The following is a 19,190-nucleotide window of genomic DNA, read 5'->3' on the forward strand; positions in this document are numbered from 1 at the left end:
ACATCAAAGACACTGTGTTGCCATGGAACTCCTCATGTAGAAAAATTCGTCAAGAGGAAGTGGTCCTCTGCCAATTGTGGTTAGGACATAACTAGAGTCATTCATGGGTATCTCATGTCAGCAGAAATCACGCCATTATGTATATGATGCAAGGATGCGCTGCATCCTTGTGGATTACATATGTTACGCGGACTTGTGTCATAAATTTTAATTGGCCAGGAACATCCATCAAATTGTGGACAATGATAATGAAGTTTTAGACCGGATGTTTCTATTTTTGCACCATGTTGGTTTTATGCATGAAATTTGATATTGTTGCATATATATTTTGTAGTGGGAAGAGTTTTAATGTGGTTGTTTTTCTTTTAACTTTTATGGTTTTTGTATTGGTTTTTATTTTGTTATCTGAGAAGGGGCTCTTTATATACACCTTTTTGGACTTTGTTAAATTTTATTTATGTTTATGTGAATTTTATATAGTTTTTGTTTTTAATTTTATTTTAAATTATCGTATTGTTAAGATTCCGACTGTGATATTAGTTGTACATATTTAGTGATATTTTATCTGTGTTATTTAAGTTTTATTTCCTTTTTAATATTTTAATTTTAATCCAACTTTAGTTTTAGGTTTTTAGTTTTATTTGTTATAATATGTTTGTTCCAGGTGATGATAATTCAAAAGCATTTTTCCCCCAAAAAAAAATATTAACAAACAATAACAGTTTAACATAATTTATTGCGAACCAATCTTTAATAACAAACCACATTTACTTAAAACTTTTAAGTAACTTTAATTAATAATGGTGTAAGTTTTAATTATACTCTTGTCTTGATTTTATGCTCAGTATTTATCAGCGTTACTATTTATTTCTATAGTTTCTGCTAATATTGCTGATATTTTTTTTGTAATGTAGGCTGAAAATTCAGTCACAATTAAGATATTTATTAAGTATTACATTATAATATCATTGTGAAATGTTGATATGTAAGTATTCCTGTGTGTAGCCAAGCAGTTACAGCAAGGCGCTTGTAGAGGGGAGTAGATGTACAGCTGTAGAGAAAAAAGTGCCTTGCTAGAACAGCTCTGTTATACCTACATACTATTTGACAAAGTGAAGTTTATATTCATGGAGGAGCGCAGCACTGTTGTTTTGTTTGGCTGTAGACAGAGATTGAGATAGACAAAAGTATAATCTGGGCTTAATCTCCTAAAAAAAGATTAAAAGTATAATCTCCTACTGAACAAAAGTGACATGCTTGTCAATCAATTCTGAACAAGAAATGTCCGTTTAAAATAGGTTACTGTATTTTATTTGGTTTTATTAGTAATAACACGTCTACAAATTACATAATGCTTATTACTACATGTCTATTTTAGACTTTTAACCCATAATTCTATGACTTGCACGTCTCTTTTTATCATAATATCATTACTTAAACCAAAATAGTTGATGTAAGAAATTTATACTTTATTTACTTATATCCTTATTGCGACCAGTCTTCAAAATTTGTATGTATGCACATTTGCGCATATGGGTAAATAATTACCAGTTATAATATTCATGTTTATTCTTTATAAGATTTCAGTATGCTATTCCGTTTACTGATAAAGATGGACCATTGGCATTATCACCTAAACAGAAAAGAGATTTTTCACGTTGGGCTCGTCCTGAGGAGTTCTGCTCTGATCCTAAAATGGTTGTTGGTCATTATGTTAGCTGCTTTTCTATTAAACAAACCGTAAGTTTATGAACTATTGTATAATTTTTTAATATATTGCTAGTAATTTTTTTATTTAGTTATAATAACCCAAAATGTTATGTATTGTTTGATGGATTGAAATTATTTCATTTGGTAAGTAAGGAGTGGACCTATATGACATACCTTTACTACTACATAACTCTCATAATGTAAATGATTCAGAAGTAAAGTTGTATCTATGTACTTAGGTATAATTAAAACTTTGAATTTTGAATCCCTTCTTAAAATATCTGATATTTTGAACTACCGTACATCTGGAAGATGACACTTAAAATGGTGGTTGGGTTACTTTCAGCAAACTCCTAAATGGAAGCAAAGTTTGTTTTGTTACAGAAGATAAAAATCCATTCTTCGAAAAATTGGTTATTCTTCAGTGGAAATAAGCATTTTTTTAATGTTAAATGAAATATGAATTTACTTATTTTTAATAAAAATAATAATAAATATTAAAAAATTAAATTTTTTAGTTTATTTCTTCTCTGCTGTAGGTTGTCTCAGACTGTTCATTTGTTGCTTCTCTAGCTGTAAGTGCTCTTTATGAGAAAAGATTTGGAAGACGGCTAATAACATCTATAATATATCCAAGTAATAGAAATAAGGAACCAATATACAATCCTTTTGGTAAGCAAGACATTTTTAAAGCTTCTTAGGCTAAATTTTATTTATTACTATAAGATAATAATAAATATATATATTATTTTTCCAGCTATAGCAATATATGCTACTACAGCTGTAATGGGAAAGCATGTAAATTGGTCTAAAAAATATTAGTCTTTTTTCAGTTTTGTCCCTTAACCTTTTTGGAACTGGTGTCACACTTACACAACTGCAGTAAACTGTCTGCACAGAGTATATATAGTTGCATTAACTTGTTTTAGAACTTTATCATTGAGTACTATCATCGTAGTATTTCAAGCAAAGAAATAGCTGATATTGCTAAGATTCAATCACATTAATTGTTACACATCCAATTTTTTTAAATAGGTTTACTTATCAAATTTTGTTAAAACAAATAAAAAATTCAAGATAACAGGCAAAATTGAAATAAACAGTGCCTTTGAAGCAAAAGCCCTTTTGCTTTAGTTGTGTGAGAACATTGATAGCTAGAGAAAAATTTAACTATTTTGCTACATGAAAAAGCAAAAAATTCAGTATTTTCTTTTTTTTAATTTTATTTCTGGACTAATTCCACAGGGAAAAGCTGTCTCTTATGGGCATAGTTTAGTTAACAACTAATAATATATTAAATTGAAAATTATATTATAAAAACTGACAATACTTTTTAAGCACAAGAAGGAATTTTCAGAGTTACTCCATCTTCAGTTTTTTTCTTTCATTCATGTTTTTACATTTTTGGATTTTATGTTCATTATGTTAAATTATTAAAATTTATTTTAACAGTTTACACTTTGTCATGTTAATGATATGAATATGTCAGTGGTACACAAGGTTTTCATTTAAAGATGTGCGGTTAGAGTATAGAGCTCTAATTTATTAATAAAAGGCTGTGAATGTTATGAGTTTATATTTAGTTAGATATTTATTAATTGATTTTGTCATTTGCCATCAGTAAAATTAAGGGTTTTTTTTCTTTGGAGAGTATAAGCTTGAAATAAGTGCAGAGTACTTACAAAATAAACTTGTTTTAATTTAACTTTGTCAGGTCAGGAGTTTTCATGTAACATAGAAAATTATTTTTATCAGCTTTAGTACTTTTATGAAAGTGAACTTTTACATTGCAAATTAGATGTTTTATATTGTGCATGTCTACATTAGCAACTGAATAGCTCAAAATAACATTCTGTTCCAAACGACAAATTTTTAGCTGTGCTTATATTCAAAAACTTATACAGGTAAAATGAAATAATTACGTAAAAAACTAAATTGAAATCTATGCTACTTTAAAAATATTAAAAAAAGTTATTTTATAGTTTGGCAATACTAACAGCTGGTCAACAGTGAAATTTGTGGACTTATTTTCAATGTATCAGCATTTATGAATGGAAGGGTCATTTCCAATGTTTCGTTTTCTGTTGAATGCCAAGTAAATCATCATTGTTAATGATGAACATCGTGTGTTCAGCATATTCCGTGTAGCCTAGGTACTAGTACAAGGCAAATTTCATGTCACAGTGGTTTGTCAAAAAACAAAATGTGGTGCATCCTATGGAAAGAAAATGTTTATCCTTTCCATCTTCAAAATTTGCAGCCAACAGATTACCCACAGCAGTTAAACTTCTGTCATTGGCTTCTAGACAATGCTGATAAGGTACATTCAATTTTATTTACTGATGAAGTCACTTTATGAAAAACTGAGTTTTCAATTCTAAAAATAATAATTTACAGAGCGAAGACAATCCACATTGTACTGGTGGAAACTAATTTCCAGCATAGATCGCTCATTAATGTTTGGTGTGGCATTATTTTGACAAAATTCTGAGACCATTTGTTTTCAATGAAAACCTTTCAGGAGATGCATACGTTCATTTCTTGAAAAATAATTTGCCAGCTTTTTTGGAGGATAGTACCTTTACAAACTAGATTGCAAATGATTTTCCAGCACATTTTTCTTCAGTAGCTAGAAATCACTTGAATGCTAATTTCTTAAACTGGATTGTACATGGTGGACCAATCAATTGGCCACCATGATCACCTGATTTAACACCTCAAGATTACTTCATTTGGGGCCATGTGAAAATGATAGTATACTGACAAAAATTAATACTAAAGAAGACTTACTCAAATACAAAATGCTATTAAATTTATACAAAACAATCCTGAGATGATACAGAAAGCCATCGGGGAATTATTTTGCATCACGCATGTTGTGTACATTTTAAAGGAGGAAATTTTGAACAGTTGCTGTGACTGATATGTTATTCTGTTATCATTTCATTTTATTTTAGGTAGATTTCATAAGAAATCTATCTATTGTAATGGGTACCATGATTCGGCTTCCGGGAAATTTCAACATATCTTCGCATTTCACATACCCCAGACCCCGAAACCACTGTCATTTCAAAAGTTTATATGTATATATATATATATATATATATATTTCACTTTCTTGTGGACTCAATAACTGCTGTAATTTTGCGCCAATCACTTTCAACTTGATACATAAAATATAACGACCCAAAATCTTAGTTGAGTTCGTTAATGGGCAAAATCAAACCATGGTGGGGGCTTTTTCAAAAAAACAAAATATTGCTATAACTTTCTTATTATGTAAAATATTGAATTCATTTAAGTTTCTACTATTCATTGGATAACAGCCTAAAAATGATCTACATGAAGTTTTTTTATATCACCAACCATTGGCCCAGGGGGCGGAAAAAGTGGAGTTTCAAAGACAAAAAAAAAATTATACCTCCTGTAATTGGCACAGTATCAAATCAATTTAAGTGATCATTAGTCCTCTTAAAATTATCTAAAACTTTTGTCTGAAACAATTTTTGATATGACTAACCCTTTTGGCAAGAAATAACCAAAATATTGCTGGAATTGTAAGATGGGGCTTGTCATATGATAAACATGTGAAACTTTTTTCACATGCAACCATTGTCATATTGAGTAAATTTGAAGTTTTTCTTATCTTTAAGGTGGAAAGCTTTTTTATCCTCTACTTAGCACCAGTGAAATCTACCTCTACCTTCCAGCGTGCCTAAAGGGATTTTTTTGTTTTACTATATTAATAATAATATTTATTAGGAATAGAAATAATAATATGATTTTCTGTCTATTTTTCAACTGTTTTGCTTCAATAGAAAAACAGATTTTTACTTTTTACAGCTGCATTTACATTAATTTTCTCAAAATTAAATTCTCCACAAGTTTTGTTACTAAATTTCCGCATTTTTTAATCATTTAATAAAGTACTACAAACCGAAAAAAAACACTTGTTTTTGATACCAAATTTTGTGTTTTATATCTGATATATTAAAAACTACTAGAATTACAGTTCTGGGTTCTGTTTTATCCTATTTCTCAGCTCAAATTACATAAGAAACCACCAACTTTACTCCTTAATTTGGATACCAAAAATTACAGTAGGGCTTCTTTTTATTAAAAAAGCTGAAATCTGGCGATATCTTCCGCTAGCCATAACCCTGAAAAAAAGCATTTCCAGACTATATTTATATCAACGTTTTCCATTATTTTTACCAGTAGGACATGTCCCGAAAATTTCTCCGTTTTTTCATGGAATACAACATGTATAAACTTCAAAGGAAATAAGGATTTACGTACACTATAATAAACCCGAATCATTATATTGTAAACACTTGCATCAGTGGCTGAATAGAAAAATATTAAATGCCTAGTCTCAAGGTATGATTCTGATTAGCTTCATTTAGTCCCCAATGTTTCAATTATTTTACCTAATAATATATTTTATATGAGATTATTTTTTTGTATTTTTGAGAGGAAAGCTATTTACAATAATGTAATACATTTTAAATTTATTATATTCCATTTTTCAGGTAAATATATGGTAAAACTTCATTTGAATGGTGTACCACGTAAAATTATTATTGATGATTATTTACCATTGGGCAGAAGAGGGGAATTATTGTGTTCTTATTCTACAAATCGTAATGAATTGTGGATATCTCTTTTGGAAAAAGCATATATGAAAGTTATGGGTGGTTATGATTTTCCTGGATCAAATAGTGTAAGTTCTTACATATATAAATTTTTAAAGGGATAAGTTATATTATACTTGAATTTTCTGCTGCATCCTTATTTTTCAGGATTTCATTTTTTTTCAGGTATGATTCTATATTTTTTAATTTTATGTTCTTATTTTAATTTACTTTTGTGTCAAAATTTTAATGGCATAAGAAATAGGATTGACTAGTAAATTTTGAATAGCATTCCCCGTGGTTCCTTTATTGCTAGATGTACACATGCACATATATACAACACATACATTATAAGATTATTATTTATTTATTATATATTCATGTGGACTAGGTTTCCCAAGACATTTATGTATTTATTACATTATAGATTCATGCGGACTTTGTTTTCCAACACAGTTATATATATGAACATTAATGTTTATAGAATAGTGCCCACCTTGGTTTTTCACTATTCTTTACTGTAAGGCACTGATTCAGTTTTCTATTAATTCAAACTTATTAATGTTCACATGTTTCAATTATTATTATGTTCAGTGTTTATTTACATTGTTGTACTCTTTATTAATGAATAATGAATTTACATTGTTGAACATTACTGTATGCATGTTTGAACAAGAGTGAACAGTATAATGAAAAATAATAAATTATAATAAATCTCAGCTGTAAATTAAGCCAACCGAATATATAGCTTTATAAAGAAGAAGACAAGACAGTTTATTTATTTATTTATAAGAAATAAAGAGGAAATGAAACATGAGGCTGAACATACTGCTTGTCAAAAAATCAAATAAAGATTTTTTCCTTCCTTGATGTTATAATAAAAATATTATATAAAGTTTTAGTGTACATATTGCTATAATACTATAATACAAGTAAGGTTTGAATCAATGTTTAAATTAAATTTTAATCACACTCAGCATTAATATTGTGCAGCATAACTGTAAATTTAATGAATAATAGTCATAATGCTCATATAAATTGAAGTTAGTTTACAAACCAACCATTTATCCTGCATATTTTTAAGTGATTATACAACTTGATCAATCTATAATCTGATCTTTTAATCAGTTTGTACCTAAAGTCGGATAGACAGGATATGTTTTTTTTATGTGTTGTTCTTGAATCCAACGTGAAGGTATATTCAATGGCCGGTATAATCTCGATGCCATTGATGATGATCGATGTGTATAAAATTGTCTTGGGCACCTAGTCTGCATAAATCTATCAAATAATAAATAAATAAAATTAATAAGAAATATTAAACTAATATTCAACAAGTGTAACTTTTCCTTTATAAGAAACATAGTTTTCCCCCGCTTCTCTTCTAATTGCTGCTTTCTTCTTCTTCTTCTTCTTCCATTCACTAGGATTTCTTTTTCAGGAGGTTTTCATTTTTTATTTGGACTTAAAGGAAGTTCTTCTCTTTCAAGAGCAGATTCATTTAATAATGTCTCATTAGATGCATCATTGTGGCATAGGCCTAAGTCATTGTTACTGAGTTTACCATAATCTGGCTTATACTACACTTGAGTCGTCTCTGAAAAAAATTAAGTAAATTAGAACCATTTTATAGAAAGTAATCTTTGATTATAAAACATAAAATGTAGGCCTAAATTTATAAGATTACTCTCGGTCTAGTATAAACTTTTTCTTAAAATTTAGCATGGTCCATTATAGCATGGTCCTTTATTTGTTGGGCGAACAATAAAAATGTTAGAACATTTGTTGTGAACAATAAAAAATTGCAGCACTTTAATAACCTCAGTGTAACTTTTTCAATTTATTCTAGAAATATGAAAATGAAATACAACTCTTTTAAAGAAACTATTAGTTTATATAAAGTTAATTTTTAGTTTTTGTAATATATCTTATGTTAGTTCTTTTATTTTGTAACCCATTTTTTTCTTAATAATGTACTTTATGAAACAGACAAATATTCTTAATACATAAAAAGTATAATTTTAAAAATACTATTTAATTTTCATATCATTAAATGTATAAAATTTATTTCCAAATAACCTAAATTTTAGGTTAATATATTTCCAAGGTATTATTTGATCTAGTTTATCTGCCTTAAAATGAATTATATATATTTTAAAACGATTACTTATTAGCATTATTATTTTTTCTTCAATAACTGAAGTTTTAGGTGAAGTTTGTGTTTCTTGTAGGTCAGTTTCTTTTGTTGATATATTTGTCAACATATCTAAAGTTATATCATTATTTAGCCCTTGCAAAGCTAAATTAAGTAACACTTTTCCTCTAAAACTCATAATTGCATTACAAAAGATAATTATTAATGCTGAAACTCAAATAAAACTTAAAAAAATGACAGGTAATGAAATCAAGCTACTTCAGCAAAACAGTAAGCTCTTGAGTGGATGAAAGAATTATGTAACAACTGTAAGCGCACTCCCTACTTGAAGAAGCAGTTATGGGCACATGACTCCTTCATTCTCTATGGTCATAGAGTAGATATGTTACACAGCTCCTTCATCTTTTTCATATCACTGTTGAACCAGCGACCTATGTGGATATAGAAGACCTATAGAGGACCTATGGATTCAGTAAGTCTAAACTTTACTGTTTATTTCTAAACAGTAATTAATTTCTAATTAGGATTAATTAGATTTAATTTCTAATTATGAATTAGAAACATTTCTAATTCATGTGTGTATGCTAAAAAGTTTAACTTGTACATATTTTAATTATTGATCAAAGTATGTATAAAAGTTTATTTATATAACTATCTTTCTTTTATTAATATAGAATATTGATTTACATGCACTCACGGGGTGGATTCCTGAACGTGTATCTGTACACCAGTCAGATGTAGATAAAGATGGATTATTTACAAAATTGTTAACTAGATTACATAAAGGTGATGTACTTATTACTGTTGCAACTGGAGAGATGTCAGATTTAGAAGAACAACGTACTGGTCTTGTATCAGCTCATGCTTATGCGGTATTGGATGTCAGACTTATTCAAGTAAATATTTTATTGAATATTATATTTTTACTTTGCATTTGAAGGTTTTTACTTGCTTTTCTTTAACTCACAATGTTTTTTCATGTTTGTTTTCAAATCTTGTAACCTTAATTTAATATACTTCCTGATATTGATGATTGATGAAATTTTGCACAGTTTCTAAGGTCGGGAGACTATACAATATTCCACCATTACTTTTGCAAACATCCCCCTATATGGGGAGGGTAAATTAAGGATGGAAATTAATGGTGCAGGTGTAAAAAATTGCAAAATCTGCAAAATGTCTGTGCGCAGTTTTTTGGGTTGCAGATGACAAATCTGATAGCTGTTTGACATAAAAAAATGACAAAAACTTGGTAATTTTGAAATCCTAGTTAAGCTACTAATTAAACTCATGCAATTTATGATAATAATTTGATTAAAGTATGACTAAAAAAGTATAAAACAAGTTTTTAAAAAATTTGAAAACTTTTTGTAATATTATTTTTATGTTAAGTTAATAACAGTTAAAAATTCTGTTTTGTCTGTATTTCATTTGTGTAAATTATACTTAAACACTATATAAAAAAAATCTGATGTGGACACCACATGACTTCCTTGTACACCTATTAAATTACATATACTAATTTTTTTTTTTTTTTTTTTTTTAAATGAAGAGTACATAAAATTTTATAACTTCTGATATTTTTTTCATTTTCTTTTGTTATTGTTACTGAATTATTTATTATTTATTGTAATTTTTTTTACAATCGTAGATTAATAATTATTAATAAATCAATATATTTAAATTAAGTCTTGATTCGAACCGATGTGCCTTCCCCTTGTAACTTCCAAATATTTCTGTAATTAAAATTTTATTTGGCTATAACTCTGGAACCAATGAAAATAAGTACCACTTATGATATATAGTTGAAAAGCTCTCAATGAGGGCTCATTACTTCAGGAATAAGTCCAAAATCCTATTTTTTTTGGATTTTGGGCTTTTTGGACATTTTATTCCAGTCAATTGCAATCAAAAGGGGAGATGCACAACCAGATGTTACAACTGTCCTAAATCCAAACTCTCAACATTCTACGACTAATTGTTTTTGAGTTATGCGAGATTGTATGTATCTCGCATACATACGTATGAATGTATGTATAGATGTCATGCCAAAATTAGTCAAAAGGGATGTTTCTGTTGAAATCTGAAGAGCGAACATTTTTGCAATCACAATATTTTCTTTACTTCATACAAGGAAGTAATAAATTAGATGATATGAGCACATGAATAGTGTGTTCATTAGCATTAATTATGTGTCTATGTAGCTTGACCTCAGCCTTGAATTTCAAAACTATTAAATTCCTCTCAAATATGCACTTTTTTCTGTGCAGGAATCTTCTAAATTTTCCTGCAACCAGTTTGTTTGAATGCATGCATGCACGGTAAGTGGCACAATATCTTCAGTTATGTGTTTGTTAATTACACTTTTTGCTTGTTACTTGAAAACTGTCGGATTGAAATCTACTTGCTGCTACTGAAAAGTCAAGGTGATAATCAAAGCCAAAGAAAATGGAAATATTCCAGTCATAAATACAGTCTCATCAGGTGAAAATTGAGGTTTTTTCTTCTACAAAGCAGGGGTCCTATTAAGCTTTTCATGGACACAATTAAGAATTCTATAAGTAAAAGAACAACCCATGTTGGCAGAAAGTTTGGCATATGTTTCATTCAACTAGGAAAGTATTAATGCAGAGGAACTTGACATGAGTATTTAAAAGCTACTCAGGTTTTCCATATCCAAGAAATTCATTATCTATTAGAAAACAGTTTTTGTACAGTTTTCCTCATGTAAATAAACAGATATTATTGCAGTTTCCTCGACACATGATAAACTTTGGCACAATTCAGATGCATATTATGATGATATTTATGTAATTTGTCATACAATATATTCAAAGTTCTCAGTTTTATTGTGATATTGATGCAAGTCATCAACTTTTTTAATGTTTATTATATTAATTAAACAGGTAAACATTAAAATCTGTTTCCCTTTCAAGCATCATAAAATATAGGTTAAGTTTATTCAATTAATATGATACTGCAAACATAAGAGGTCTGTAAATAAAATAATGAAACTAGTTTTTTTGGCAACTAAAGTGGCAACATTGTAAAGTTACTAGTAAACATATGGTTAAATGAACAACTGATTTATATTAGGTATTAATATTTTTAGTCTCTTGTTGCCATGTGAGATGTAAACTTTTTGTGAAACGAGTTTTTGTTCTGCATTAAAAAAATGATTGATACTAATTATGAGCAACATTGTGCAATCAAGTTTTGCATTAAACTTGGTAAGAATGCTACTGAAACTTTTTTAAAATTGAAAAGGGCATATGGAAATGATGATGTGTCACGAGCCCAAGTTTAGGTGGTTTAAAGCATTTTCAGATGGCTGGGAATCAGTTGCAGTCGATCCACGCTCTGGAAGACTGTTAACGTTAAAAAGGGACAATGTTGAGCGAATCAGAGACTTATACTGTTCGATCGGTGATTAACTATCAGAATGATTGTAGAACAATTGAATTTGAGCCATACCACAATCCATCAAATTGGACAAATGAAAAATGTTTATGCAAAATTGGCCCCAAAAAACCTTTATGTTGAACAAAAAACAACAGGATGAAAGTGTGCTGCAATCTTCTAGGGCAGATTGAAACTGATCCTGATTTTCTAAAAAATGTTATTACTGGTGATAAATCTTGGATATTTGAGTATGACCCAGAAACAAAAAGCCAGAGCAAGGAGTGGCACTTTTCAAACTCATCACGTCCAAAAAAACAAAAATGAGCAAATCATAAATCAAAACCATGCTAATTTGTTTCTTCAATAGTAATGGCATTGTCCATAAGGAGTTTTTGCCTACAGGACTATAAATCAGCATGTTTACCGAGAAATTCTTGAAAGACTGCGGAAAAGAGTTGCTCCATGAACCAGCCATCAAAGACAACTGGATGTTGCATTATGACAATGCTCCTTGTCACACTGCACTCTCACTCAATTAATGAGTTTTAGTCAAATAAAAACATTCCTGTAATTCCTGAAAGACCTTATTCACCTGACTTGAGTCCCTGTGACTTTTTCCTGTTCCCAATTTTAAAAAACACCTCAAGGACACCATTTTGGAACAGTAGAAAACAAAACAATGTAACCAACCATCTGCAGAATATATCAGTTTGCGTTCCAACACTGCCATGAAGAGTGGGAAAACCGTTTGAAGCGTTGCATGGCTTCCCAAGCCATGCTTAGATTAATTGCAATAAAATCTTAATTTATGTTCGAGGGATGATCAGAAAGTAAGTTACACCGCTTCTATGAAACAAACACATATTTATAAGACAATATTTTATTGAACAAAAAACCACATATTTTTATCTATTTTTCAACCTAATCACAAAGTTTTTCTAAACACTTTTCATTCCTTGTGACAAGTTTTTGAAATCCACTCCTAAAAATTTCATCCAGTATCCTTCAACCATTTAAGGACTGCTTCCTTCAAACACATGGTAGTCGCAGGGTGCTAGGTCTGTAAGGCGGGTGAGCCTACTCTTCCCACTTGAAATTTTGCAGTAACTCCTTTGTCGCGTGAGCTGAATGAGTAGTGTTGTAAAGAAAAACAACCCCATTACTCAATCTTCCAGGTCTTCAATCTTTAATGGCTTTATGCATTTTTATTAAAGACTCACAGTAAGATTTGTCGTTGTTGTTCCTTGGAACAGCAAGTTCCTCAGAATCAAAAAAGACTCAGCATAACCTTTTGAACATGTGGGAATGTTTTCACTTTTTTGACTTTGGCGAATTTTTATGTCTCCATTCATTTGATGCTCATTTAATCTCAGGAGTGTAATGAAGCACCCAGCTCTCATCCCCTTTGATGATTAGTTTCAGTAACTGTGGACCGGTCCTAGAATAATGTTAAAGAAAAGAAAGAGCAAATGCAAAACATTGATGTTTGTGGTTGTCGGTCAACAGATGTGGCACCCATCGTGCACAAACACACTACCATAACTGATTTTAAATTCACTTGCAATCTCTAATTTTAATGCGCCAGTTACTCAAGATCATTTCGTTCTGCATTACCCGTTCTGTTTGCAGTTGAAGGACACCCGGCATGCAGTTTGTCACTCACACTTGTTCTTGTGTTTCTGAACATTTGGCATCATTTTGTGATCATGGGGCATGACATTGCATTCTCATCGTATACCTCAACAACTTGGCAATAAATTTCACAATAACTGTAATTTTTTGCCCTCAAAAATTGGACTACTGAACACATTTCTATGTTGGATGAAACCTCTAGAGGACTCATCACAATGACAACACTACACGTGTACTGAATGTCATACAGAATTGCTGCCGGGGGAACGTGAAGACAATAACGCAACGAATGCTGCCACCACAAGAGATTTGTTCTTCAGTTCAAGAACACGGCAAGGGTACAACTTATTTTGTGATCCACCATTCGTAATATTTACTTATTTTTATTCATTAGTTATTTAACTGATTAAATAAGTGAATAACTTATTTAATTACTTATTCATTATCACTTATGTAAGTGATGATCACTTATTTAATTATTAATTTTCGTATATGTAGGCTGATTCACAATAATAGTTTTTTTTTAAGCTGAATTTTCAGAATATTAAAAAAGTCAATTCTAACTGGGTCTTCTGGATGATTGATGGTGATACTATTTCATTTACCTGCACATTGGATGATCTGCAGAAACCAGTTTGTTAAATATATTTTCAGCGATTGGTACTTTGCACCCCTTAAATTTCAGCGATGCTATACCATGAGATATTTTCAGTATGCTATTATTGCAAAAGTTATAGAACTATCAATTTGTAAGGAGTTTTTTATTATTATCAATAGGCTTAATTCTTTTTTTTGTTACAGGGCGTGAGATTATTACAGTTGAAAAATCCTTGGTCACATGTAAGGTGGCGAGGAAATTATTCAGAGTTAGATAATGCTCATTGGATTCCTGAGTTGCGGAGAGCTCTTGATTACGATCCAAATAGTGCAGCAATGTTCGATAACGGTGTATTTTGGATCGATTATGAAAGTATTTTACGTTTTTTTGATGTCTTCTACTTAAATTGGAATCCTAAATTATTTAGTCATACGTTTTGTATACATCAGTAAGTTATTCATTAAATTTGAGTAAGACTTTTGTTGTTATAATAATTTGATTTTATTACAACAACTTTGCAGACTATTAATTGTAAAAAAAATTAAAAAGTGAATGATATTCATTAGAGATTAGAGCACTAGGCCTATTTTACTTACCACAATTTTATAGTAGGTGGTCTGAATGAAGGGTGTTAGAAGGTCTTTACCTAGCAGGAACTTCAGTCATGAGGTTTGTTGTTTAGGCATATCAATCTAGATAAGGATAGTTTATTGTCTTGTTCATGACCCTTATCTCACTATTATAATTCAAAAAATTTAATTGAAATAAGAATTAACTTGTTTTTTTATTCTACTTTAATTGTTATTTTTGTTCTGCTATTTCTTCAGCATTAAACTAAACAAATGTTTTTGTTTTCATTGAATTTATATCTTCCAGACAATAACATGACCAACTAAGGCATTAATAATATATTAAATTTTCATTCTTGGTTGAATGTTTTCATATTCAAAAACAGTAAAATAAAGATTATGATTCCTTTTTTTTTAATATGTAGAATATAATATGAAATGAAATATTATATAGAATTCAACAAATATTTTTATTATTTGTAATTTTTTAAATTGTGATTTTAATATAAATTTGTAATTTCTAGGTCGTGGGAAGCTGGAACTGGCCCAATTAAGGATGTATACAACATTGGAGATAATCCTCAGTTTCAGTTGGAAGTTAAGTCAAATGTTGGTGCTGTGTGGATTCTTTTAACTCGTCATATTACATTAATTGATGATTTTCGTGAAAATACAGAATATATTACTGTTCTTGTTTATAAAAATGAAGGAAAGCGTGTTTATTATCCAAGTTAGTATACTTATTTTATCTTAAGTATTTTAAGTTACTTTGGACATTCTGGTTCTTAAATTAATAGAAAGGTTTTACATTAAGTTAGGAGTGCTGTCCATTTCCATTTTCTTTTTCAGTTACATTTCGATACCTGGGAGGAAGTATTAATGCATTTAAGAAATGTACTATGATCTATTATTCTTGCACACTTGCCTTCTATAATATGGATTTAGTTAATTGGAATTCTGCTATATATTTATCTTTGAGGATTTATGTAAAATTTCTTTTTCACAAATGAATTTTTGGGGGAATGTTTTTTTGTAAGAATGTGTTGTTTTTTTTTTCAGATGACCCACCTCCTTATATTGATGGAATTCGTATCAATAGTCCTCACTATTTGTGTAAAATTATATTAAATGAAAACAGTCCTCGTAAATTTACATTGGTCGTATCACAGTATGAGAAGATGCATACAATACACTATACTTTACGTGCATATGCAACATGTCCGTTTACTCTGACTAAAATTACAAATCCGTATAAGTACACCAAAAAGGTAAGTTAAAGGTTTGATAAAATCTATGGATTTGTGAATTTTCTAATTACGAGGCGTGTTTTTAATGGAAGGTCAATTTAGAAATAAAAACAAAACTGAAAAATATGAACAAACTTTATTGCTTAAGCATAAATGCTACATTTATTTACTACTTTTCTACAAAGCAACCTACAAATTCAATACATTTTTCATAGTGTTTCACTAGCTTCTTAATTTTTCAGTTCGTCTTGATTGTCGATCTTTGTGGTGCAAGCCACTGTTTAAGTTGAAAATCATCACTGAAAACTAACCACCTCAAAATCAAGATTTGGTATGTGGTCGGGTATTGTCGTGAAAAAACAAAATTCTACAGAATAGCATCAATGTTGTTGCTCTTCTAAGATTGTTTAACATTCTTCAATATGTGTCAGTATTCAGAGTAGTGCTGTGATAACTAAATTTTATAAGTAACATTAAGCAATTGAAAATTTTTAGGATCAAATAACTTTTCATAAATTATATTAAATGCTTTTTCTAGTGATTTAACTAGCTTTCTGTCATTTTTCACTAAAATGTTATTGCTACTGAGATTATATCTCCCTCCTCCCATAAATCATTCGTTTTCCATTAAAGGTGATAAATGTTGTATTTATTATTAATCGGTTCTTATACTGATACATTTCAGCAGTAGATGTTTGCAAGACGTTGGCTAAAGAGCTGTACATTAGAGCATCGTATGTTTATATATATATTTATAAATAGAGCAAAAAATACAATAATTTCAGATATTCAAAGCTGACCAAAAGAACTTTCTCAGTACTTTATTGATGAAAATAATTTGTTTTATTGCACAAATATTGATGAGCTTATGTTGCACTTAGGACAAGTTCATAAACCTGAGGACTGGCACCTTTTCACAGATTACTCCAAATATAGTTTAAAAGTGGTTCTACTGCACAATGGTAACAAATATCCTTCAATACCAACCACTTATGGTATTAATTTGAAACAAATATTCAACGTGTTGAAAGACGTTCGTGAAAAAATAAATTATAAAAAACATAATTGGTGCATATGTGATGATTGAAAGTTATAGCTATTTTGTTAGGCATGCAGTTAGGCTATACTAAGTACATGTGTTTTCTTTGCGAATGGGACAGCCGAGCTAGGGATAAACATTATGTTATAAAAGAGTAAAAGAAATGAAACAACTTAACTCCAAATGGGAAAAATTATTCATGAACCCTTAAAAAAAAATTAGTTAACCCTTAGTTGAACCCAAAAAAATAATTTTTAACCCCTCTCCATATCAAGCTAGGACTAATGAAAAATTTTGTAAAATCAATGAAGAAGGATAGCCCCAGATTTGTGTACATCAGGCAGAAATTTCCGAATGTAAGTGAAGGAAAAATTAATGAAGGAATATTTGTTGGTCCTTAAATAAGAGAGTTGGTCAGAGATGATGTATTTAACTCGATGTTAAATAATGTAGAAAGTGCAGCTTGGGCTTCATTTAAAGACATTTGCAGAAGTTTTCTCGGCAAACAAAGATCCGACAAATACCACAATATTGTTAATCAGCTTCTTAATTCATACAGCGCTGTGGGATGTAATATCTCTTTGAAAATACATTTCCTCCACTCGCATCTGGATTTTTTCCCAGACAACCTTGGAAATGTAATTAACGAATATTGTAAACGTTTCCACCAAAACATGTCAGTGATGGAAAACCACTATAAAGGGAAATGGAATACTAACATGCTAGCCGATTACTGTTGGACATTAATTCGGAATGTGCCTGAGGCTATTTATAAAAGAAAAGCATCAGCAAAATCATTCTAACACAGATATGGCCATGCAAAATTATAATTTTTACAGATTTGAACTTAATTTTTTAAAATTATTTTTAGTTTTATTTAAAAGTAAGTGTGATAGAGAAAGTGTATTTACAGATCTGTAATGAATGAAAAAAAGCAATTCAAGAAATGGTAACACACATACAGAAACATGAAAAAAAAATTTTTTTTTTGCCTATCAGTGTTATTTTAATAGCGGTCATTATAATGTCTTTTGTCAATTGAACTGAATTCTGGTTTTTACAGTTTAACTACCTGTAAATAAATCCTGACCTTACTTTAAGTTCTATTTTGTGTGTAATCATTGTTTATTATTATTGTTGTGGTGGTGGTCATGATTGCCACAACCGCCACCATATTTGTTTATTATTGTCATTTATTGTTATTACTGTTGTCATTATTATTGATTTGTCTTATTTTTTTACTTATGTTCTTAAACCTATAAATTGTAATTATATAAACATTTTCAATTTTTGATCTCTCAGTATCCAGATCAAGCCATGAACACACGACAAATACCTATTGTGATTAAATATCTACTTTATAAAACATTTACAAAGTTTGTCAAAAAATCGTATCACAGAAAAATTATAAACATAATGTTTTAAAATTACTTTTAAGAAAGAAAATGGTTCTTAGGTTAATTTCTTTCTTTTTCTATAATTATTAATGATGATGACATTTTCAAATTATGTATATTTTCTACATTTTTTGTTTGAAATATCAGAAGAGATTCATGCTGTTTCCTTTAATTATTTTAATAGCAATAGTAGAACAAGAGTTTTTTGTTAATATAGGAAAAATCTTCTTTTTTTTACATAATTGTTGATAATTCTGTTCTTTCATATTTTATCAATTTTATGATGGGTCAGCTAGTGGTAGAACACTTTTTTACAATTTTTTTTTAACTGCAGATATCAAATGGTGAATGGAAAGGAGTTACTGCTGGAGGATGTAGAAATCATCCTTCAACATATCCAAATAATCCTTGTTATAGATTGGTTCTTGATAATTTTGATGAGAACAATTTTCTTTTATTGGATCTTAAAGGACCAAAACAATATCAGTTGGGATTAGAAATTATTCCAAAATCACTGAATGATCCAAATAAAACGGCACCATTTGTTTCACAGTCTTCAGGACCGTACAGGTATAAAACTGAAAATTTATTCACTACTGCTGAAGTTGATAGAAATTTAATTAATGAAACATCAATTTGTCATTGTTATGAAATTTAATTGAACTGTTTACAGAGAAGTAAAATTCAAACTTAAATGTGTTGTTTTCTGATTAATTATAAAGTATTTAGATAAGGTTGTAAACCGTTTACTTTAAAATGTATTTACTTTATGCAATTAACTCTGATGAAGTTTAAATAAAGTAAATA

The 19,190-nt window shown here is 29.5% G+C and overlaps 1 protein-coding gene across 1 annotated transcript in view; it reads left to right on the top strand.

Annotated features, from left to right (window-relative positions):
- Positions 1 to 19,190, top strand: part of LOC142329553 (calpain-7-like) — a 45,383-nt gene that overhangs the window by 19,405 nt on the left and 6,788 nt on the right. The window contains exons 6-13 of the mRNA XM_075374222.1: positions 1,581 to 1,740; positions 2,250 to 2,382; positions 6,243 to 6,433; positions 9,174 to 9,395; positions 14,335 to 14,579; positions 15,225 to 15,430; positions 15,760 to 15,968; positions 18,718 to 18,953. Coding sequence (XP_075230337.1) covers positions 1,581 to 1,740; positions 2,250 to 2,382; positions 6,243 to 6,433; positions 9,174 to 9,395; positions 14,335 to 14,579; positions 15,225 to 15,430; positions 15,760 to 15,968; positions 18,718 to 18,953 — 1,602 coding nt within the window. The remainder of the gene's footprint in view (positions 1 to 1,580; positions 1,741 to 2,249; positions 2,383 to 6,242; positions 6,434 to 9,173; positions 9,396 to 14,334; positions 14,580 to 15,224; positions 15,431 to 15,759; positions 15,969 to 18,717; positions 18,954 to 19,190) is intronic.

Source organism: Lycorma delicatula, chromosome 8 (genome assembly GCF_047948215.1).
Source record: "Lycorma delicatula isolate Av1 chromosome 8, ASM4794821v1, whole genome shotgun sequence".
Classification (NCBI taxonomy): domain Eukaryota; kingdom Metazoa; phylum Arthropoda; class Insecta; order Hemiptera; family Fulgoridae; genus Lycorma; species Lycorma delicatula.